Raw genomic sequence first — 23896 nt, forward strand, 5'->3', positions numbered from 1 at the left:
TCCTTTGCAGTGCAGAGGTTTTTTATCTTGATGAGGTCCAAGTAGTTCATTTTTGCTTTTGTTTCCCTTGCCTCTGGAGACGTGTTGAGTAAGAAGTTGCTGCGGCCAAAATCAAAGAGGTTTTTGCCTGCTTTCTCCTCGAGGATTTTGATGGCTTCCTGTCTTACATTATTAGATCTTTCATCCATTTTGAGTTTATTTTTGTGAATGGTGTAAGAAAGTGGTCCAGGTTCATTCTTCTGCATGTTGATGTCCAGTTTTCCCAGTACCACTTGCTGAAGAGACTGTCTTCATTCCATTGGATATTCTTTCCTGCTTTGTCAAAGATTAGTTGGCCATACATTTGTGGGTCCAAATCTGGGGTCTCTGTTCTATTCCATTGGTCTGTGTGTCTGTTTTTGTGCCAATACCATGCTGTCTTGATGATTACAGCTTTGTAGTAGAGGCTAAAGACTGGGATTGTGATGCCTCCCGCTCTGGTTCTTCAATATTACTTTGGCTATTCGGGGTCTTTTGTGGTTCCATACAAATTTTACGATTGTTTGTTCTAGCTTTGAGAAGAATGCTGGTGCAATTTTGATTGGGATTGCCCCGAATGTATAGATTGCTTTGGGTAGTATTGACACTTCAACAATATTTATTCTTCCAATCCATGAGCATGGAATATTTTTCCATTTCTTTGTGTCTTCTTCAATTTCCTTCATAAATTTTCTATAGTTTTCAGCATACAGATCTTTTATATCTTTGGTTAGGTTTTCCCAGGTATTTTATGGTTCTTGGTGCAACTGTAAATGGGATCAGTTTCTTTATTTCTCTCTCTGTTGCTTCACTATTGGTGTATAAAAATGCAACCGACTTCTGTACATTTGATTTTGTACCCTGCGACTTTGCTGAATTCACGTATCAGTTCTTTTGGTGGAGTCGTTCGGGTTTTCCATGTAGAGTATCATGTTGTCTGCCAAAAGTGAAAGTTTGACTTCTTCTTTGCCAATTTTGATGCCGTTTATTTCATTTTGTTGTCTGATTGCTAATGCTTAGAACTTCCAACACCATGTTAAACAACAGTGGTGAGAGTGGACATCCCATCCCTACAACAGCCCAGGTTTAAGTACCCTTTGCTCCCTACTATGTTCTGGACTTCATTAGCCAACAGACTCCTATTTGCCTATGCTACAGTTACACTGGCTTTTTGCTGTTCCTTAATTATATCAATTACATCCTGGCCTCAGTCGTTACATTTACTGTTCTCTCAGCATGGAATACCATCTCATGGTTCCCTCTCTTACTTCTCTCAAGTGTCAGCTCAAATGGTACCTTATCAGTCTATATATCCTATCCATGTTCTACCTAAAATAGCACCCCATCACACTATGCCCTTCATCCTGCTTTATATATTGAATATTGAAGGAGTGAAATGTCATGATTTCTATTATTTACTTACAAATAAAATAGATTTTTATCTACTAGGAAAGTAGATGAAATAAATGACAAAATATTAATGTTCAATCACTATATTGTACACTTGAAACTAAAGTAACATCATGTGTTAACTATATTGGAATTAAAATTTTTTAAGAGGTCAATATTAACTCTTCAAGCTAGATGATAATTTCTTTACTATTATTTCTTTATTATTCCAGTGTCTCTTTCTGTATTTTTGAAAATTATCCCAATTGAAAAAAAAGGCAAATGAAATACGATCTAGAGCTAATGAGCAAACTATTCTTTCCTTCACAATTAAGCTTCATAAAAGGGGAGTGAAATGCTATGTTGAGGTAGGTAGTATTTTGTTGCTTTTAAGTCAGAACTCAAAAATACCTTTGTACATTGAAGAATTAAACAGAAAGAGGGGATGAAGATAAAATGAGAAACAACTAGTGGAGCAAGGACCTGGAACAGATGGAAATGACATCATGAATTAGCACTGTAAAGGAAAAGAAATACTATATTCTAAAAAGGAAGAAAAGAAACATGGCTAACTCTGCAAGCTGCAAGTTACAGGAGAAAAAAACTTCAGGGAGTTTGAAAGTGATGGCTGATGAATTAACAAGCAAAATAATCTGAAGAGCAGATGTGGCAAAATGGGGAAAGAATCTGGGGAAAATGGTAAAATCTGAAATAACTGCCAGGGTAACGGGAGAATTCATCAAGGACAACACAAAAACATACTTAGAGTGGCAATGCAGATAGAACTTAATGCCAGCAATCTGTTTATGCAATTTTCTCCAACACTTGGCTACATGAATACATGTACAAAACATCAGAGGAGCTATACTTATTCAGACCAGAGGAAGGCTATTAAACATCAGAATAGAGATCTTAAAGTGGAACAGAGACATCATATGAGGAAGGGAGTGAATGAAGTAGAGGGTCAGAGATTAGTAAGTAAATAGAATAACTAAAATTTCAGAAATGGGATTATACTGGTCACAAATAAAATCTACAAGAAGAATCAGTTATCCTGTAATATATAATTAAAGTAAAATAAATTTTCTTTTTGGCTAGTGTGATTTAAATGTGGTTCTACCAGGGCACCTGGGTGCCTCAGTCAGTTCAGTGTCTGACTCTTGGTTTCAGCTGAGATCATAATCTCACAGTTCATGATTTCCAGCCCTGTCTCAGGCCCTGCACCGATAGACACTCTCTCTCTCTCTCAAAATAAGTAAATAAACTTAAATAAATAAATAAAGGTAAATTATAATAAATAAACAAACAAACAAACGTGGTTTTACCAAGAGCTAGAAGTTAACATGGCTCCTAAAGGTTTTTTTCAATTACAGAGCAGAATAGCTTTTTGATCAATAATGTCTCAAGATGATGGTGTAATGTGATTTAGAAATCTCACAAGTCATGTATTAATAATAGTGAAAGTTCATAAATTGTAGCTTATTTTTGTGAGTTAGAGCTAATTTTAATAACATAATTCTCACTCATATTCTAATATACTTCCTGGGGTAGAAACACCCATGGGAGTTATATCATACACATGAAACTAATTTCATGCTACAGCAGGGAAGGTATTGAGAATTGCTAGCATAGAGTATTGCTAGCATTTTAAAGCATCCTGTACAATAGAAACTAGTGTCGGGAATGGTAATTATGGTCCCCAGCTTAGATTTATTTAAATACTAGAAGCTAGAGGATTAAGAGTTGTCGTTCTTAGTACTTTTACCATATTTCAAAAATTAACCTTTGGGGCACCTGGGTGGCTCAGTCGGTTAAGCGTCCGACTTCAGCTCAGGTCACGATCTCGCGGTCCGTGAGTTCGAGCCCCGCGTCAGGCTCTGGGCTGATGGCTCAGAGCCTGGAGCCTGCTTCCGATTCTGTGTCTCCCTCTCTCTCTGCCCCTCCCCCGTTCATGTTCTGTCTCTCTCTGTCTCAAAAATAAATAAAACGTTAAAAAAAAAAATTAAAAAAAAAATTAACCTTTGTGAGCCAAGACTGCTTACACCTTGAATTTCTATTAAATATGTATCAAGAAAAGTTTCATTCAAAAATAATACACAATACAACTTCAATTCTCAATCTATACTTCATACCTATCTTATCGGCTAGGCTAATCCTGAACTTAAGTGACACTTTGGGGTCGAGAGGAAAAGAGTGTCAGTGAAGTGGATCACACCATAAAAGTGGTTTTCAAAGTAACAGTACACTCACATGTATAAACTTACCAGGTTCCTAATTCCAGTCAATGTGGAATGGGAAAGGGGAGAAGTACGAAATTCCAACATTAGATTTATGTTATCCAATAACACCAAACAAAATACTACATTTCTATAAACTGAAGAGGAAAATGGCACTGATCACTGGACTCTTTGATGTTTCTATTTAATTTCCTATATGCTCCAACAAACCTCCATAACTAAAAACCAAAATATAAAATACTTACTTTTTCATTTTTTTTGAGTTATATTTGACTTGGTAAGCTGCCTGGATTAATTTGTCTGGGCCACCATCAAACTGATGTGGAATGACCTTCTGAAAGTGCTGAAAAGACACATTAAAAGAAAAACATAAGAACTACTTAGTGCTGTTTCTTGTTAACTAACAGTAAAATCTAAAGACACTCAAGAAATCATGAACTGACTTACCTGTAACATCCCTTCCATGTCAAGTTGCATCAGTTCTGCCTGATTCATTTGAAGAAGTGCCAATCCTACTCGAAATACTATTTCTAAACCCTGTGGAAACACATTTCATAAAGTCAAACTTCTCTTACTATTCCATTGACAAAAACTAATCATTCAAAAAAATATTAAGGTAAACATTTAGGGATCTACACTAGAAACTGACAAACATCTCTGCAAAAAGTCAGATAGCAAATATTTTAGACTTTGTGGGCCATGTGGTCACTGTCACAAATACTCAACTCTGCCACCACAGCCCAAAAGCAGACAAAGACAACACAACAAAAGGGCATGGCTATGTTCCAAGAAAACTTTTTACAAAAATAAGTGAAGGAACGAATTTGACACTTGAACCAGGAATATTAGTACATAAATCAGTTTGCTGACTCCAAACTAAATTAATTTAATTAGGTAATATATACTGATCATCCCAAGATGTAGTTAATAACAACTAACATTGGGTTTAAGATGTTATATTTATTTATTTTTAACTTAATTCATTCACTAAGGTGGGACTTGAATTCACCACCCTGAGATCAAGAGTCACATGCTCTACCAGCTGAGCCAGCCAGTCACCCGATTAAGATGTTATTAATTATTATTAATAACACTTTCAAGTGCTTGCTACCATTTATCACTTAACCTTACTTCCTACCTTCTCACCCAAAATACAGAATAAAAGATAAAGGATGACTCTACATGACCATGACAATTAAAAGAACTACCTGCAAAATATTCATAGAATAGAACTTAATTATGCTCATTACTTCTTGCTCTTTGGGTAACAGATGCACTGCAATAATATTAACTGTAAGGCAAATTTCACCTTTCACTAATTCTCACTGAATCAGTAAGAATGGATTCACCTCCTGAATCAATCAGGAAGCTATACAGAGGTCTGATTAAGAGTGTGGGCCCCAGGGTGCCTGGGTGGCTCAATCAGTTGAGCATCTGACTCTTGATTTTGGCTCAGGTCATAATCCCAGGATCATGAGATCGAGACCTGTGTTGGGCTCCACGCTGAGCATGACACCTACTTAAGATTCTTTCTCTGTCAGGGGCGCCTGGGTGGCTCAGTTGGTTAAGTATCCGACTCTTGATTTCAGCTTGGGTCATGCAGTTTATAGGTTCAAACCCTGAGTCAGGCTCTGTTAGTGAGAAGCCTGCTTGGGATTCTCCCTCTCCTCTCTCTCTGTGCTTCCCCTGCTCGCTCTTTCTCACTCTCTCAAAATAAATAAACTTTAAAAAAAAAGATTCTCTCTCCCCTTCTGCTCCTCTCCCTAAGTTCATACTCACAATTGCTCTTAAAAAAAAAAAAAAAAAAAAAAAAAAAAAGAAAGAAAGAAACAAAATCCCAAAAGAGTGTGGGTTCCAGATTTTGTCTGCCTGCATTTAAATGCAGGCACTACACCACTTAGGTGCTGTATCCACAGACAAGATACTTAACTTTCCTCTAAGTCTCAGCTTCCTCATCTATCACTTATTAAATGGGGAAACTAACAAGTATTTGGTAGGTATTTTACAGGTTTAAAGGAGAGCATCCTTATAAGTAGTTAAGCATGGAACACATGAGTGTCCTATATTGTTCTCCTCATTGCCCTGCTCTAATGATTAAATCCATGATTCCCTCACTAAGTCTGCCCACTAGCTTACCTCAGACATAAAGATATCAAATATCCTTGTTGCAATTGGTAATGGAAAAGTCGTAAGAAAGATAGTCAGAAACCAGGATGATGCATACATTGAGGTATGAAAACTCTGAGACTGAAAATGTACAAAGAGCTCTGGAAGATGCTCCTAAAGAAAAGAAAGGAATTAATTAAGACACAGTAAAATTCGGCATTTTAAACCAGAGTATTGTGTGTATACTAATAGCCTATTTCAAAGATTAGATCAGGCATCACTTAGAAAAGTTAAGATGTAGAAATTGATACATTCAGGAAAGTGGTTACTATCTGGGAAAGGAAGAAGGGGAAAAGGATGTGGAGTCAGAATTTAGGCTGTATCTAGAACATTTACTAATAAAAATCACAATTAAAACAAATAAATAAAACTTTAATATTTATTTAATCATGTTGGTAGCAACACAGCTGTCTGATATTTTCTGTACTTTTCTAAAACTGTAGTAATTCCAAAAAAATTTTTAAAGAAAAGAAATGCTACGTGGAAATACTTTCTGGTGCTATCTACCATTGATCACCCATCCTTACCTTCCTACCTTTTCACCCAAAATACAGATGCTTCCTCAATTCTAGTAATTCAAAACATAAAGGACACATTAACTGAAAATAAACCAAGAGAAATTAAGGTTGGTTAAAAACATTATTTCAGAAAGAAAATTTTATTTAAGATTCATCTCAATTCCTATTTTATCTTTTTCTTTAAAATGTGCCAACACTTTGCATATCTCCTGCAGGTAAGGCAGCCAGGGAAAAGCAGACTCATAAAAGCAGGCTTTCATGTCTGCTGAATCCTGAACGTATATTCTTAAGTTCTGCTTATCTAATTGAAATTCAAGTCAATGAGAATACTTACACCATAATATTACAGGACAATATTACAGTAAACTAAAAAATATATATATAAATTAACTCTAGAAGGGTAAAATATTTCAAAAATATTTTTCACTTGATTTTGATTCCTCTCCTCCCCTTCTCTACACCCTCACACAGTCACTACACTCTGAGTCTTAAACTAGCAACATAAAAGCATTATTTTAAGAAAATATTACAGGCTAGCAAAAAAAGTGAGATAAAAAGGGAAAGAAAGGCAGGAGAGAAGACTGAAAGAACAGACAAGCCTGAAAAGAAGTGAACTGATGTCAGTGTCATGTCATGAGCTCTTGTGAGAGCAAAGTCTCTATAACAATAATAGGATACAATAGGGCATAAAAAGGAAACTCATGCATTTAGGCAATGTGGTTGTGATATATTTGGCATAAATGCTTCAAGTCTGAATATGAAAACTGCAGTCAAGTTCCAGACTGTGCTCTACCAGCAGATAGCATCTAACTGATGTGTTAACCAACCAACAATCATGGGATTAAAACACTGACTTTTCAATTGCTAAAATGCTTTTAACATTGAATTTACTTAGTTGTCACTGAAACCAAGAAGACAAAAATATAAAGGCAATATGCCTTTTCGTTAACACTACAATTTTACCTGTATCATGCATTCAAACTGGTACATACATAGGCCCAATTCTGCCATACTTGGCTTAAAAAGTTCACGAAGTCTATAATCTTGCATTAATTTAACAAATACACAGAAAGCTTCTTCTTCTGGCATCTACAATATAAGGGGGAAAAGCAACACAGGTTAATGTTCTGTAATACACAAAAAAGCTAAATGCTTATTTACACTAAGAACCCATCCAAGTATAAAGATGTTTTTGAATGTCCATGTGTTACAATGTTAAGAACACTGGACTAGGTATCAAAAGATTCTAATCTCCCATTCTCAGAATGAGAGGTTAAACAAATTTAACAACTTCTGAGACTAACTGCCTCACTTGCCTAATTCATGAATTCTATCAACCAATATTCCTTTAGAGACAGATAGCTCTGTTCTACTGGGTATATACCAGTGAAAAAAATAAACACTCTACCCTCATGGAACCTGAACCTTTTAGTTGGAGAAGAAAGATAATATGTGCAATAAATCCATTAATATATATGCCAGATGGTGATGAGTGCTATGGAAATAAAATACAGTAGGGTTACAGGAAATGCTGGGGAGATACACTGCTATTTATATAGGCAGATCAGGCAAAGTCCCTTGAAAAGGGAGCATTTGAGCAGAATACTGAAAAAACTAAGGGAGCAATTGAAGAAAAGACCAGTCCTAGGAGAGTATAAGGCCTCGGAGTAGAATCACAAGTGGCATGCTCAAGGAACAGCAAATAGACCACTAAATTAGGAGTAATTCTGCAAGTGGTAGTTAGCTTATGGAGGAGAAATACACGGAACCAAATTACAGAAGGTTTTAGAGACCATTGTAAGGATTTGGACTTTTACCTTACATGAGATGGGAAGACTTTCAATGGTCCTAAGCAGAAATTATATGATACAGTAAGTGTTTAAAAAAAAAAAAAAAAAAAAAAACTTGTAAAATATATTTTCAAAGAATCTGTAAGTAAGGTTTAAAGGTAACAGTTTCATATTTTATTCTAACAACTGTCTCACATTTTATGTGAAACGCACAAGAAAAATATTTTATCCGAAACTCACAAGAAAAGCTGTATCAAATAAGATACGAATATAAGAACTCTTTAAAGAGCTACACAGATATTCAGAGTATTTTCTTATTTTCTAATGCTCATTTATTCACATTATACTAATGTGTTTTAAAAAAAACCTTGGGGAGCCTGGGTGGCTCAGTCAGTTAAGCATCCAACCTCGGCTCAGGTCATGATCTCATGGTTTTTGAGTTCAAGCTCCGCATTGGGCTCTCTGCTGACAGCTCTGAGCCTGGAGCCTGCTTCAGATTCTCTGTCTCCCCCCTCTCTCTTCCCCTTCCCCCTGCTCATGCTCACTCGCGCTCTCTCTCTCTCTCGAAAATAAACATCTAAAAAATTTTTTTAAATAAAATTAAATAGTAAATAAAATAAAATAAACCTCAAAGGATCTCTAGGCATTCTTACTAACAACTGTTTCTAATAACTTTTTTTCCTGGCCTTAACACAGCCTTGGACAGAAGTCAAATGTTACTCTTAGTAAAACCTATACTTCCTTCCTTCCTCCCAACACATACAGCAACAATTCTGCCTTGAAGACCATCCTTATCAATTCCACAAGCCCTATAGCCCCACTGATTTATGTTAATCACCATAAGAAGCCACACAACCTGGAACTCTCATCCCATGTGGTTCTACTGTTCCCCAAATTTAACCCCATATCCAGCCTTCCCTAAACCTTTTCCACAGCACTTTCTGGAACTCATAACCTGCCATCAACAAAATATGCTACCTAGATCCTCAATCTCTTTACTAAATGGTCTTTCACCTTCTTCCTCCAACTGAAACTTGCCTCCCCTAAGGGGGCTGTTTTCTCTACTATAGTACTGAAAGCAACCAGGGAGTAAAGGTCTATTTCTCTTCCTGGAACTCACTGACTCATTGCCATTGCATTAACTCCCCCTTCTCTCTGAAACAGATACTGTGGATATTTCCTATTACTCTTCTTTTTTGTAATATCTACAAACCTCTAGGTCACTCACCTGAACCTTACTCATTTTCATGAGGATTAATTCCCTGGCCTAGCGGATCTTACTTAGCCTTCCTTTCTTCCAATGATCTTAACTCAGGTTCTAGAGCCACACCGCTTATGGTTCAAATTCCACTTAGCTACATGACCTTAAGCAAATTATTTAATCTCTCTGTTGCTCAGTTTCAACATTGGTCAAATGAGTAAAATAACAGCACTTATTTCACAGGGTTGCAATGAAGATTAATAGAGTTATATGACCTTGCAAGCCTATCACTCATTTATATCACACTACCTTTTTTCTGTTCCCAACTCTCGTGTGTTCTTTGCTGCCTATACCCTGTTATATTTATTCAGTCACTTAAATCCACAATAACTTTTGCCTGTCTCTCTCAGTAATAATTCCAACTGCAAGGGTAGATTTATCTACCCTTGGATAAATCAAACTCTAGAAGTATATCTAGGCAACGGAGAGTAGTTGGGTAAAAACAAAAGACTTTACCATGCTGGCTGATCTCACTTTGAATTCAGAACCACTAACGTCAGTGGATCTTTAATGTTTCTGGTATGCTTTATTTCACTAATTTAATCACTCTCAATCTATGAGGCCACCATTTCAAGCTTTCTTCTCTATCCTCAAGCTTTCACGGCCTCCTTCCCACTCAACTCTAATCTAATGACCTTATTTCATACTTAAATTTTTTAAAAATTAGAAGCAATATAGGGGCGCCTGGGTGGCGCAGTCGGTTAAGCGTCCGACTTCAGCCAGGTCACGATCTCGCGGTCCGTGAGTTCGAGCCCCGCGTCAGGCTCTGGGCTGATGGCTCAGAGCCTGGAGCCTGTTTCCGATTCTGTGTCTCCCTCTCTCTCTGCCCCTCCCCTGTTCATGCTCTGTCTCTCTCTGTCCCAAAAATAAATAAACGTTGAAAAAAAAAAAAATTAAAAAAAAAAATTAGAAGCAATATAAAGAGAATTTTCCCATTCTCACACTATCATAAATATCATCCTACCTGCATCTGCATCCATTTTATAGCCTCTTGTCTCTCTCTTCCATTGGCCTGAACCTTTACCACAATTCTGGTCTCATATTTCCAACTGCCCACTTACATTTCCACTTGATAGACATCTGATAGACATCTCAAACCACTCCTAATTTCCTACTCTGCCATTCCTTGCCCAAACTTCCACTCAAAATCCATATGTGTCATCACTGTCTCCTTTCCTTTTACTCCACATCCAATCTATCAGTAACTCCTGCTGGCTCTATATTAAGATTATTTCAAGAACCAACCACTTTTGACCAAAGACACCTAATCCAAACCACAATCAAAAGAGTAGTCCATTGTCTGAAAAACTCTAAAAGCCTCCTCATGGGTCACTCTGCTGCCTCCTCGGCCTTCCTTCCCAACAATCTATTCCCTATACAGCATGGAGCTGCCCGAGTGTTCTTTTCAAGGCTTGAATTAGACCATTTCACTCCACTGCTCAAAATACTCTAGTGGTTTTCCATATCCTCAGTAAAAGTCAAAATCCTTACAAGGTCCTACATGACATGACCCCTTACTACTTTTCTGGTCTCTTCTCCCACCACTACCTTCCCCTTTCCATTCCACCCCTACCACCCCTCATTTTACTGACAGTGGGAATGAATAAATTTTTTGTCTTATAAGGATTTCTGCTCAGGGCACCTGGGTGGCTCAGGAAGTTAAGCATCCAACTTCAGCTCAGGTCATGATCTCACGATTTGTGGGTTGAAGCCCTGCATCAGGCTCTGCACTGACAGCTCAGAGCCTGGAGCCTGCTTCAGATTATGTGTCTCCCTCTCTTTTTGCCCCTCCCCCACTCATGCTCTGTCTCTGTCTCTCTCTCTCAAAAATAAAATAAATATAAAAAAAAAATTTCTTCTCTTCTGAAATATTACAGGTTCCATTCCCTCTCTCCTCCACAAAGCACTAATGTGGGAAATGCCAATTTTTTAAGTAAGTTGAAGTAATCAAATAAAAGACCAAAGAGGGGGAAAAAAAAATCACTGGGTCCTCCTCAAAAGAATTGAAAACAATGCTTTCAAAATGAAAAAGTGTAACACTGAGTAAAATATAAATATGAAGAACAATCACCTAGTTGTTTTACAGCCACTCCTTTCTATTAGAAATCTGTGCACACAAATCTTGGAGCAATTGCACTGCTTGCATACCTTTTCTGTGACACGGACTCAATAAGAATCCATGCCTTTTGCAAAGGTCTAATGGGGACACTACCTAATTTTGTTGGAGTATTAAGACATACACAAAACATATCCAGCACTTTTAGCTATTTTAAAACAACATGTACTAATTAAGCTAACTTTACAAAATTTTTCCTCAAACACTGAGTTATGTTGCCAAGCTAACATGTGGGAGGCAATATAGCATAGGGTATAAGAGAATTAAGTTTTAGAAACAAAGAGAGGGGCCTTTGAATCTGGCTCTACCACTCTTTCTAGCTTATGGCCCTGGGCTAGAAAATTATTGTTATGGTAATGTATTAGCTGCCATTGACAATAAAAGATAAATAAATTAATCAATAAATGAAAGTATCACTACCAGCACTGCCTACAGTGTCTTGGAGGAAAATGTGGTGGCCCCTTGGGATTCCTATAGCCCTAGGTCTACTGTTAAGAGATTCGTAACTCAAGAAAAAACTGCCCTTTAAATACTCAACAGAAATGACTACTGAAAGGTTATTCTGGAACTAATATGAATGCAAAAGGAATAGAAGTATGAAAAAAAAAATCACTCGATTTATAAGAATGTTTGAGTTCAACAGTAAATAGCCTACCAATATTAATCAACTACAAATTAAGAAAAATCACTATTGTGCAAAACCTCAACATTAACAAAACTAGTTTTGTTTTCATTATTTACAATCTAATATCACCTAGAAATGGACAGTTATCATGCAACAATTGGCAGTAGTTCCTATATTATAAAACAAAGTAAATATCAGTCACTCTTATTATAAATCAGTTTCTGTGACATGAGGTTTTTGCTACTCAGAAAAGTAGTGTGTATATATTCCTGAGAGTTACAAAGCTTTAAAATTCAGGCAGAACTGCTGGGAAACTGAAGCAAAGCATGGAGCAACATGGTTTCAAATTCCTACTCTGCTTTTATCTACCAAGAAAAATCATCTTGGGCCAGTCATTGAATTTTTATTGCATGTCTACTATATGCCAAACACCACGGTAGGTTTTTACATATATTATCTCATATAACCCTCACAATGAATCTGAAAGTACACAGTGTTACCTAATTAAGGCTCAGAGACAGATTAAATGATCTAGCCCAAGTTCACAGAACTCAGTGTAGCACTGAGATGGAAAAACCAGCTTACATATATGACTCAAATCAAGCTATCTCCACGGTTTCTCTTCAGACTACATTTTAGTGTGAGAATAAGAGTACAATGGACTTGAAAAAAAAATTCAACGTAAGTGAAAACACTATTTGTCATTTCCCTTCTAAGATATAAACTGGTGATCCTGCCCCTGACTTCTGAAAACATCCTATCCAAACCCACTCCAAAGTAAGTCACTGTCAATAGAAATATAGGTTATATCCCTGGGGCAGTAAAAATAATTGAGTATCTATATTTGGTTTAATTTTTTTTAAGATTATTTATTTACTTTTGGGGGTGGGGGGACAGAGAGAGAGAGAGAATATCCCAAGCAGGCTCCACACTGTCAGCACGGAGCCCGATGTGGGGCTCAAACTCATGAACCATGAGATCATGACCTGAGCCAAAACCAAGAGTCAGATGTTTAACCGACTAAGCACCCAGACATCCCATGAGCATCTCTATTTTAGAACCTATAACAAGATAGGCATAATAAGCACTTAACTCTGTGACAACCAAAATTTCTGTGTGAATTTGCAAAGATGTATGACATAAATAAGATTTTCATACCAACACTTTAATCATATCCTCCTTAGTTGGGAAAACATTAGTCTTTATTAAATATTGACATGTAAGTTAAGATTTAAAAGTAGATACAGGCTATATAGTACAATATTATGGCTCAAATGTAGACACCAAGAAGCTGAAATTTCATTACTGGAAGGACATTATTGTATATGTTATTTTCAAAACTTTTAATATTTTAAAGTGAAAATTAACTATCCCTATTTAAATTATGCCTAAAGAAAAATACCCAGTATCAAATGCTTAATAAAAACAAGAATGATTCTTTAATTCTCCAATTCAACTTCAATAAGGAACTTAAAAACTTAATAGTTGTACTAACTTACCTGCATAAGCAACAATCCAACTATAAAAGCACTTCCTTGACAGTAACCAACCTCACGATCCACTAAAGAATATGCCTAAAAAGTAAAAAATGTTCAAAATACTTTAACATGATGTATTATATCTTTCTTCTCTAAAAACCTAAAAATAGTGAGATGATGGAGTAAATACCATTTATTTTTTTGACAAGCTTCCGCTTGCTTGTCATACATGTTATCCTATTAGGGTTTAAAAAGTAGATGATTTATTACATAAAATTTTCTTTTGATAATTTCCCAGTTAGAAACCGACGCTCCTAAGGACAAGAAAATAAAGGAACTTACACTCAGTGAAGTAACAAAGTTTAAAAAATATTTATCTGATAAAGATAAAAACAGTAAGGTTAAGGTAAAGCACTGGGAGAACTGAAAAGTTCAAAAAGAAATTAATATTTTACAGAGGTAGTTGAAAGGGAAAGGAACTATTTCAAGAAAAAAGGCAATATTGAAGAAAAAATTACAATAGCACACACTCTGAAGAGCTAAGAGTTCTTAACAGTGCTGGCCATAGTAAGCAGAAAACTGGTCCTAGATTGTGAAACTCACAGAAGATAAATCATCCATTTTCATAAAGGATCTTTCTATGGTATAGTAATTTATAGACTATTTGATTCTAACCAATATCAAGCAATGTGATGAATTTTCTAAGTTCTCCAAACTAGACAGTAATGTAGCATCAAAATTAAAGCAGAAATCATGCTAAAGTCAAATTTTTGCCAAAGTAACTGATTACTGTCTAATTTCAACCTTCTGAGAATTCATTTTAAAAAATGATAAATAGAACTTACCTTCATTACATTAAATAAAACCTCCTGTCCAAGGCTGTCTTTTTCCTTAAAGAAATTGTGTTCAGGATAAGTTCTAGCAATGTCCCTTCGGATCAATTTTTCACAAGGTGAGGTCATTTTCAGGAGTTCTGAATACTGATCCTTAATTGGCATACTTTGTGCACTGCATAAAAGTTGCCAAACTATTGCTCTAAAATGGTGAGGTATCCCTTTACGAACAAGCTCCTAAAAATAAAATTAAAAGTAAAATAAAATTTTAATATTGAATTATTGAAGTCTCCTACCTTAAAAGTCAAAGAAGACTTGTTGGGGATTGGAATGGAGTGGAACACTTTATCAAATTTATAATTCACAAAGCTACTCTTAAATACTAGGGAACCTTTTAACCAAGGCTAATACTTGGCCCATGGATGTGTCCTTTCTTGTCAGGGGAGCTACAACGCCATGGATAAACCCTTGACATTTCTTCCAGAATGTGGCCTCTAAAGCTATTAAGGACCTGAAAATCTGCAGAGCTGTGAATGAAAGCACAGTAATAACCGTTGTCTTTCAAAGATTTTAGCAAAAAGGTAAAATAGTGATAATTCAAAGACCTAGGATGTTACTACTTCATTCATGAATCTATAAAAAGAAAGAATTTATAAAATAATTTTCAGCTATATATTTCTACAATTAGGAATCATCTGTAACAACTGATATCTACAATTCAAAACTTCTAATGGACACAAATAAATGAAAACAGACAAAGCAGGGCTCTTTATTACAGCACTTAGAAAGTACTCGAATCTCAGTTGTTGTTTTTTTTTTAATCTTCCATTAATCCATGCCTTGATGCCCCTTTGGGATAAGAGGAAGAAATTCAACAAAGAATATGAATACCTTAACTTGCTTTTCCTTCTTTTTGCGTACATCTTCCCATTCATTAACAATTCTTCCCCAAAGAATCCAAGAATCTTCTTCAAGGTGGCTGAGGTTGCTAGAGGCTGATGAACTTGATACAAGGGAGGAGCCACTGTTTCTTCTTGACCCATTTACAGATCTTAAAGACTTACTATCCGTCTCTAACAATCTAAAACATAATTAAAAACTGCTCAACATCTAATTTCACAGTGATATTGGATGAAGTAATAATGACACATAGATCTTTACTAATAGCCACGGTTTTAGAATATGCATAATTTCAGTAATATTTGGTTACTGCTGTATTTTTTCATCTAAGCATAGCAATTTCAAAATTTGATAGTACATTACATTAAATATTTTAGTGCTATTTGTCCCATCATAATTTCCCTTCATCTCTACTAAAAATACAAATTAGGAGAAATCTAGTGAGAAAGGTGGTTGGGAGGGCTTCAGGAGAAAACAAATTGCTGTTGGAACAGGTTTAACAAATTCTATTGAAGAACTAATCCTACATGTTTAGAATGCATCCTAGGGTAAAAAAAGCAAAGCAGGGCCACACAAATCACCCAAATCCCTTTTCTTTTTTTCATTTTTTTCTGCCCTTCTATAAATCTGCCATTGTTTGGTCATGCAGTATTGGTATAAAAAAATTAACTGGGGTGGGAGGGAGGGGAGGGTGGGTGATGGGTATTGAGGAGGGCACCTTTTGGGATGAGCACTGGGTGTTGTATGGAAACCAATTTGTCAATAAATTTCATATATATAAAAAAAAAATTAACTGGGGTGCATGGATGACTAAGTGGGTTAAACATCCAACTCTTGCTCTCAGCTCAGGTCTTGATCTCAGGGTTGTGAGTTCAAGCCCTTCACTAGGCCCAGCATGGAGCCTACTTAAAACAACAACAAAAACAAACAAAAAAAACCCTGTATAATTATTAATATGAAAATTGGAAGTTTTCACTTATTTGTTTATATACACATATATTTATTTACAATTCTGGATTCTCTTGAAAAATAAAGATGGCAAAACCAAGCCCATCCATATTCCTGCATAGGAAAAACAAGGTGTAGCCGAGTAGGAGCTTCTCCATTTACATGGAGGACTTTAATACACTCGGTCTCCTTAATCCCAACTACCTCACAAAAACTCGAGCCAACTAACAGTTGTTATTTATCACTGGGTTTGCACTCTCAAACTGAGACCTCTTCATTCCTAAGATCCTTTCGCCTTTGTATTTCCTTATCTGTTCAAAGATGAGATAATTTCAGAGATCAGTTCTATGACTTATCACAACATCAAATCTATTATTTATTTCATAAATAAACACACTATAATGAGAGACTGGAAAATGTGGCTCTCTCACTATAAAGACAGAAATTACATGTCATTCAAATAAGGGTCCTCAAAGATCTATTTCTGTTTTTAACATGACTACCACTTACTTAGAATAACGCCTTGAGAAAGTCCTCTATTTAGGATATAACAAATGCTCCAAATATTAAAGATCTATAAAAACTAATAAAAAAATATATGTATCAAACCCTACTGAGCAGACTATTAGAAACACCCTTTGCATGGGAGATTTATTCATCTTTATATCCCTGAAAGCACTTAGCACAATAACAAGGTACATTAAGTATCAACTGAGTTGAAATAAAATCAAATCTGCATATTAAAAAAAGAACTTCAAATCCCAAATATGTCATAATCAGTAACACAACATAATAAAAACTGCACAAATACTATTCTTCATGGGATAGTTTCATACATTTCCACTGCAACAATGATTTAAATTAAATATCCCAAATATGGCTAGAAATAGAAAAATGGATAAAACAGCCAAATTAAGCGTCAACTATTTGCTATAAATATTCTTTATTGGAAAAAAATAATTCCCAAAGCAATCTACATATTCAATGCATCCCTATTAAAATAACATCAGCATTCTTCACAGAGCTAGAACAAACAATCCTAGAATTTGTATGGAAACAGAAAAGACCCCAAATAGCCAAAGCAATCTTGAAAGAGAAAACTAAAGCAGAAGGCATCACAATCTTGGACTTCAAGCTATACTACAAAGCTGTAACCATCAAGACAGTATGGTACTGGCACAAGAACAGACACTCATCAATGGAACAGAACAGAGAACCCAAAAATGGACCCACAAACATATGGCCAACTAATCTTTCACAAAGCAGGAAAGAATATCCAATGGAATAAAGACAGTCTCTTCAGCAAGTGGTGATGGGAAAACGACAGCGACATGCAGAAAAATGAACCTGGACAACTTTCTTACACCATATGCAAAAATAAACTCAAAATGGATGAAAGACCTGAATGTAAGACAGGAAGCCATCAAAATCCTCAAGGAAAAAGAAGGCAAAAACCTCTCTGGCCTTGTCTGCAGCAACTTCTTACTCAACACATCTCCGGAGGGAAGGGAAACAAAAGCAAAAACGAACTACTGGGGCCTCATCAAAATAAAAATCTTCTGCACAGTGAATGAAACAATCAGCAAAACTAAAAGGCAACTGACAGAATGGGAGAAGATTTTTTGCAAACGACATAAAGATCAGATAAAGGGTTAGTATCCAAAATCTATAAACAACTTATAAAACTCAACACCCAAAAAACAAAGAATTCAGTGAAGAAATGGGCAAAAGACATGAATAGACACTTCTCCAAAGAACATCCAGATGGCCAACTGACACATGAAAAAATGTTCAACATCACTCATCATCAGGGAAATACAAAGTAAAACCACAATGAGATACCACCTCACACCTGCCAGAATGGCTAACATGAACAACTCAGGCAACAAAAGATGTTAGAGAGGGTGCAGATAAAGAGGATCTCTTTTGCACTGCTGGTAGGAATGCAAACTGGTGCAGCCACTCTGAAAAACAGTCTGGAGGCTCCTCAAAAAGTTAAAAATAGAACTACCCTACGACCCAGCAACTGCACTACTAAGTGTTTATCCAAGAGATACAGGTATGCTGTTTCGAAAGGACACATGCACCCCAATGTTTACATCAACACTATCAACAATAGCCAAAGTATGGAAAAAGCCCAAATGTCCATCAATGGATGAATGGATAAAGAAGATGTGGCATATATATACAATGGAGTATTACTCAGCAACCAAAAAGAATGAAATCTTGCCATTTGCAACTACATGGATGGAACTAGAGGGTATTATGCTAAGCGAAATTAGTCGGAGAAAGACAAATCATATGACTTCACTCATGTGAGGACTTTAAGATACAAAACGATATACAGATGAATATATGGGAAGGGAAGCAAAAATCATATAAAAACAGGAAGGGGACAAAACATAAAAGATTCTTAAATATAGAGAACAAACAGAGGGTTGCTGGAGAGGTTGTGGGAGGGGGAATGGGCTAAATGGGTAAGGGGCACTAAGGAATCCACTCCTGAAATCATTGTTGCACTATATGTTAACTAACTTGAATGTAAATTTAAAAAATAAAATAATAATAAAAAAATTAATGATAATGCTTTACTGCTTTTTCCATAGATATTATTTCACTACGTCCACAATATATCTTATGGAAAAATTAGTGTTACATATATGTAAGCACTATTTTAAAAAAAATTTTTTAATGTTTATTTTTGAGACAGAGAGTGCAAGCTGGGGAGGGGCAGAGACAGAGGGAGACACAGAATCTGAAGCAGGCTCCAGGCTCTGAGCTGTCAGCACAGAGCCTGATGCAGGGCTCGAACTCACGGGCTGTGAAATCATGACCTGAGCTGAAGTCAGACGCTTAACCGACTGAGCCACTGTGGCACCCCTTTGTGTAAGCACTTTTATATATGATTGTAATCCCTCAGAATTCGAAATGGAATAGAGAAACAAACTCCACTGAAATTACTTGAACTTCAGTTCTTCATTTAATTATTAACCGAATGCTTGCTATATGCCAAATAATGAAACTGCAGCACTACCATCAATAGAGAGATGTAATTTAAAAAGAATATAAAAGAATATTTCCTAAGCTAAACCTAAGTTTGAAATATGATGGAAGTATAGATGAAAAAGTGCCTAGACAGAAGGCTTCTAGAGAGTCAGAGAGGTCTCAGAGATTGCCAAGTTCTAACTTCTGGCATAAGCAAGAGTACCAAGTGCAATCATGGGTGAGTTAGAGAAATGGGTAAAGCAGTTTCTTTTCAGAGGACATTGAAATAACATACACAAATATATAGAACTGTGAGAAAAATTTATAAATGCAATATTCCAAAGATACCACATTATTTAAAATACTGTTCTTTGATCCAGTGGAAAAAAAGTCTCTTTAGCAAATCGTCCTGGGAGAAGCGGACAGCAACATGCAGAAGAATGAAACTAGACCATTTTCTTAAACCATACACAAAAATAAACTCAAAATGGATGAAAGACCTAAATGTGAGACAGGAAACCATCAAAACCCTAAACAGGCAACAACCTCTGTAACCTCAGCTGCAGCAATTTCTTGCTTGACACATCTCCAAAGGCAAAAGAATTAAAAGCAAAAATGAACTACTTGGACCTCATCAAGATAAAAAGCCTCTTCACTGCAAAGGAAACAATCAACAAAACTAAAAGGCAACCAACAGAATGGGAAAAGATATTTGCAAATGACATATCCGATAAAGGGTTAGTATCCAAAATCTATAAAGAATTTGCCAAACTCAACACCCAAAAAACAAATAATCCAGTGAAGAAATGGGCAGAAGACATGAATAGACACTTTTCCAAAGACATCCAGATGGCCAACAGACACATGAAAAGATGCTCAATGTCATGCATCATCAGGAAATACAAATCAAAACCACACTGAGATACCACCTCACACTGGTCAGAGTGGCTAAAATGAACAACTCAGGAAACTACAGATGCTGGTGAGGATGTGGAGAAAGGGGAACCCTCTTGCACTGCTGGTGGGAATGCAAACTGGTGCAGCCGCTCTGGAATACAGTGTGGAGGTTCCTCAAAAAATTAAAAACAGAACTACACTATGACCCAGCAATAGCACTATTAGTAATTTTATCCAAAGGATACAGGAGTGCTCATTCACAGGAGCACATGTACCCCAATGTTTACAGAAGCGCTTTCAACAATAGCCAAATTATGGAAATAGCCTAAATGTCCATCAACTGATGAAGGGATAAAGAAGATATGGTTTATGTATACAATGGAATACTACTAGCAGTTAGAATGAAATCATGCCATTTGTAGCAACGTGGATGGAACTGGAAGGTATTACACTGAGTGAAATAAATCAGTCAGAGAAAGACAGATATCATCTGTTTTCACTCCTATGTGGATCTTGAGAAACTTAACGGAAGACGATGGGGGAATGGTAGGGTACAGACAGAGAGGGAGGGAGGCAAACCATAAGAGACTCTTAACTACAGAGGACAAACTGAGGGTGGATGGGAGGGTGGGGGAGAGGGGAAAATGGGTGATGGGCATTGAGGAGGTCACTTGTTGGGATGAGCACTGGGTTTTGTGTGTAACCGATGAACCACGGGAAATCTACTCCAAAAACCAAGAGCACACTTTACAAGCTGTATGTTAGTCAATTTAACAATAAATTATATTTTTTAAAAAAGAACTTAAATAAATAATAAATAAAAATAAAGTAAAATACTGTTCTTGCCTTAACTCACCAAACAAAAAGGACTCAAATGGACAACAGCCATTAATATAAAAGCTAAAAACTATTAAAACTCCTTGAAGAAAACAGGAAAAAGACTTTACAACCTTGGAATAGGCAAAATGTGTTAAGGGGACACAAAGAAACACTAACCTCAAAAGAAAAAATGAAGCAGACTTCATCAAACTTAAAAACCCTACTCTTCAAAAGATACCCTTCAGAAAATGAAAAGGTAAACTACAGACTGAGAAAAAAAGTTCTCACATATGTATAAGACTGGTATCCAGAATACACAAAGAATTCTTAAAATCAGTAATGAAAAATGCAAACAACACAGTTGTTTTTTTTTTTAATGATTAAGAGACTTAAGCTGACATTTTACAAAACAAAATAATCAAATGGCCAAAAAGCAATGGGAAAACATTCAACTTGTGTTTTAGTCATCAGTATAAAGCAAGTTAAAATCACACTATGCAGTGTGGCTCAGTCAGTTAAGCATTCGTCTCTGGATTTCAGCTCAGATTATGATCTCATGGTTCCTGAGTTTGAGCCCTACAATGGGCTCCACACTGACAGTGTGGAGCACGCTTGGGATCCTCTATCTCCCCTTCCTCTGCCTTCTCATGGACTATCTCTCTCAAGGTAAATAAATGATGTCCTAGTTCAACCACTTTGAAGAACTAAATTTTCATTTGATCCAGCAAGAGAAATGAATAATCATATCCACAAAAAGATGTGAAGAAAGTTCACGGAAGCTTAATTCATAATAGTTACAACCCAGAAACAACCCAAATATCCAGAAAAGTAAATGATCAAATTTTGATATATTCATTCCTTGCAATACTAACTCAGCAATAAAAAGAAACAAACTGTTGATACATACAATAAAATGGATAAATCTTATGTTAGGTTGAGTGAAAGAAGCCAGATGCACTCAAGTACATACTATATGATTTCACTTATATCAAGTTCAAGAACAAGCATATTATAGAAAAAATATAGGAGAGGGGCGCCTGGGTGGCTCAGTCGGTAAGCATCCGACTTCAGCTCAGGTCATGATCTCCCGGTTCGTGAGTTCAAGCCCCGCATCGGGCTCTGTGCTGACAGCTCAGAGCCTGGAGCCTGCTTCAGATTCTATGTCTCCCTCTCTCTCTGCTCCTCCCCCACTCACACTCTGTCTCTCTCGCAAAAATAAACAAACATTAAAAAAATTAAAAAAAAATATATATATATAGGAGTAAATCCTCATGACTTTGGGTTAGGTAGAGCCTTCTTAGGGGCTCCTGGTGTGGCTCATTCGCTTAAGCATGTGACTCTTGGTATCGGCTCAGGGCATGATCTCACAATTTGTGAGATTGAGCCCTGTGTCAGGCTCTGCACTGACAGCGCAGAGCCTGCCTGGGATTCTCGCTCTCCTTCCCTCCCTGCTCCCCTCCTTCCTCTCTCAAAAAAATTATGTAAACTTAAAAAATAAGTAATTGGGGCACCTGGGTTACTCAGTCGGTTAAGCGTCAGACTTTGGCTCAGTTCATGATCTCACCATTCATGAATTCAAAACCTGCACCCAGCTCTGTGCTGACAGCTCAGAGCCTAGAGCCCGTTTCAGATTGTGTCTCCCTCTCCCTCTGCCCTTCTCCCGCTCACACTGTGAGCGTGTGTGTCTCTCAAAATATACATACATACATGCATGCATACATAAATATTCTTAAATATGACACCCAAAGCACAAATGACTATATCTATATCTATACACGTATATACAGTAAAACCTTGGTTTGCATGCATAATCCATTCTGGAAACATGCTTGTGATCCAAAGCACTTGTGTATAAAAGTGAATTTCAAGAACCATTGGCTTAGTTGTGATCATGTGACATTCGGTGTCATATACTACTCATATCACAAGACATCACATGTTTATCAAGTTAAAACTTATTAGAAATGTTTGCTTGTCTTGTGGAACATTCACAGACCAAGTTACTCCCAATCCAAAGTTTTACGTATTTATAATTATATAAACATATTGAACTCACCAACATTAAAAATGTTTTGGTGCACCTGGGTAACTCAGTCGGTTAAGCGTCCAACTTCGGCTCAGGTCATGATCTTACGGTTTGTGGGTTCAAGCCCCACATTGGGCTCTGTGCTGACAGCTCAGAGCCTGGAGCTTGCTTTGGATTGTGTCTCCCTCTTTCTCTTTCTCTGCCCCCCTCCAAAATAAATTTAAAAAAACATTTAAAAAAAATTTTTTAAATGTTTTGTGCCTTCCTGGATGCCATCAAAGTGAAAAGAAAACGTAAGGAACAGGAAAAACTATTTGCAACTCAGAAGACTTATATCTAAAATATATAAGAAACTCTTATGACTCCATAATAAAAACAAGCAACCCAATTAAAAAATGGGCAAATAATCAGAATAAACGTTTCTCCAAAGAAGATATACAATAGCTAATAAGCACATGAAAAGCTGCTCAGCATCAGTAATCATTTGGGAAATGCAAACCAAAACCGTAATAAGATATCACTTTACAACCACTAGGATGGTTATAACTGAAAGACACAATAACAACTGCTGGTGAAGATATGGAGTACACAGGAACGCTTAGACACCACTGATGTGAATGTAAAATAGTAAAACCACTTTGGAAAACAGTCTGACAATTCTAAGAGAAATGGAAAAGCTATGCCCAAGAAGGGATAGGAAATAAATGCAAATGGGCATGCGGTTTCTTGTAGTGACAGATGCACAAAACTTATACAACAAATATTCATGGAAGCATTTATTCATAACAGCCCCAAAGTGGAAACAATCCAAAGTCCATCAACTGTTAAATGGATAAAAAAACACTGGTACAGCCATACAATGGAATATTATTCAGTCATGAAGAGGAATG

The 23896-nt window shown here is 36.4% G+C and overlaps 1 protein-coding gene across 3 annotated transcripts in view; it reads right to left on the reverse strand.

The window, feature by feature from the left end:
* The window catches only part of EVI5 (ecotropic viral integration site 5), a 237856-nt gene that overhangs the window by 143632 nt on the left and 70328 nt on the right, over positions 1-23896 (reverse strand). For all 3 annotated transcript variants that reach the window (XM_030323539.1, XM_030323540.1, XM_032594340.1), the window contains exons 3-9: positions 15323-15512; positions 14444-14668; positions 13620-13694; positions 7292-7417; positions 5781-5924; positions 4092-4181; positions 3890-3987 (exon numbers count right to left, since the gene is read on the reverse strand). In XM_030323539.1, coding sequence (XP_030179399.1) covers positions 3890-3987; positions 4092-4181; positions 5781-5924; positions 7292-7417; positions 13620-13694; positions 14444-14668; positions 15323-15512 — 948 coding nt within the window. The remainder of the gene's footprint in view (positions 1-3889; positions 3988-4091; positions 4182-5780; positions 5925-7291; positions 7418-13619; positions 13695-14443; positions 14669-15322; positions 15513-23896) is intronic.

Source organism: Lynx canadensis, chromosome C1 (genome assembly GCF_007474595.2).
Source record: "Lynx canadensis isolate LIC74 chromosome C1, mLynCan4.pri.v2, whole genome shotgun sequence".
Classification (NCBI taxonomy): Eukaryota; Metazoa; Chordata; class Mammalia; order Carnivora; family Felidae; genus Lynx; species Lynx canadensis.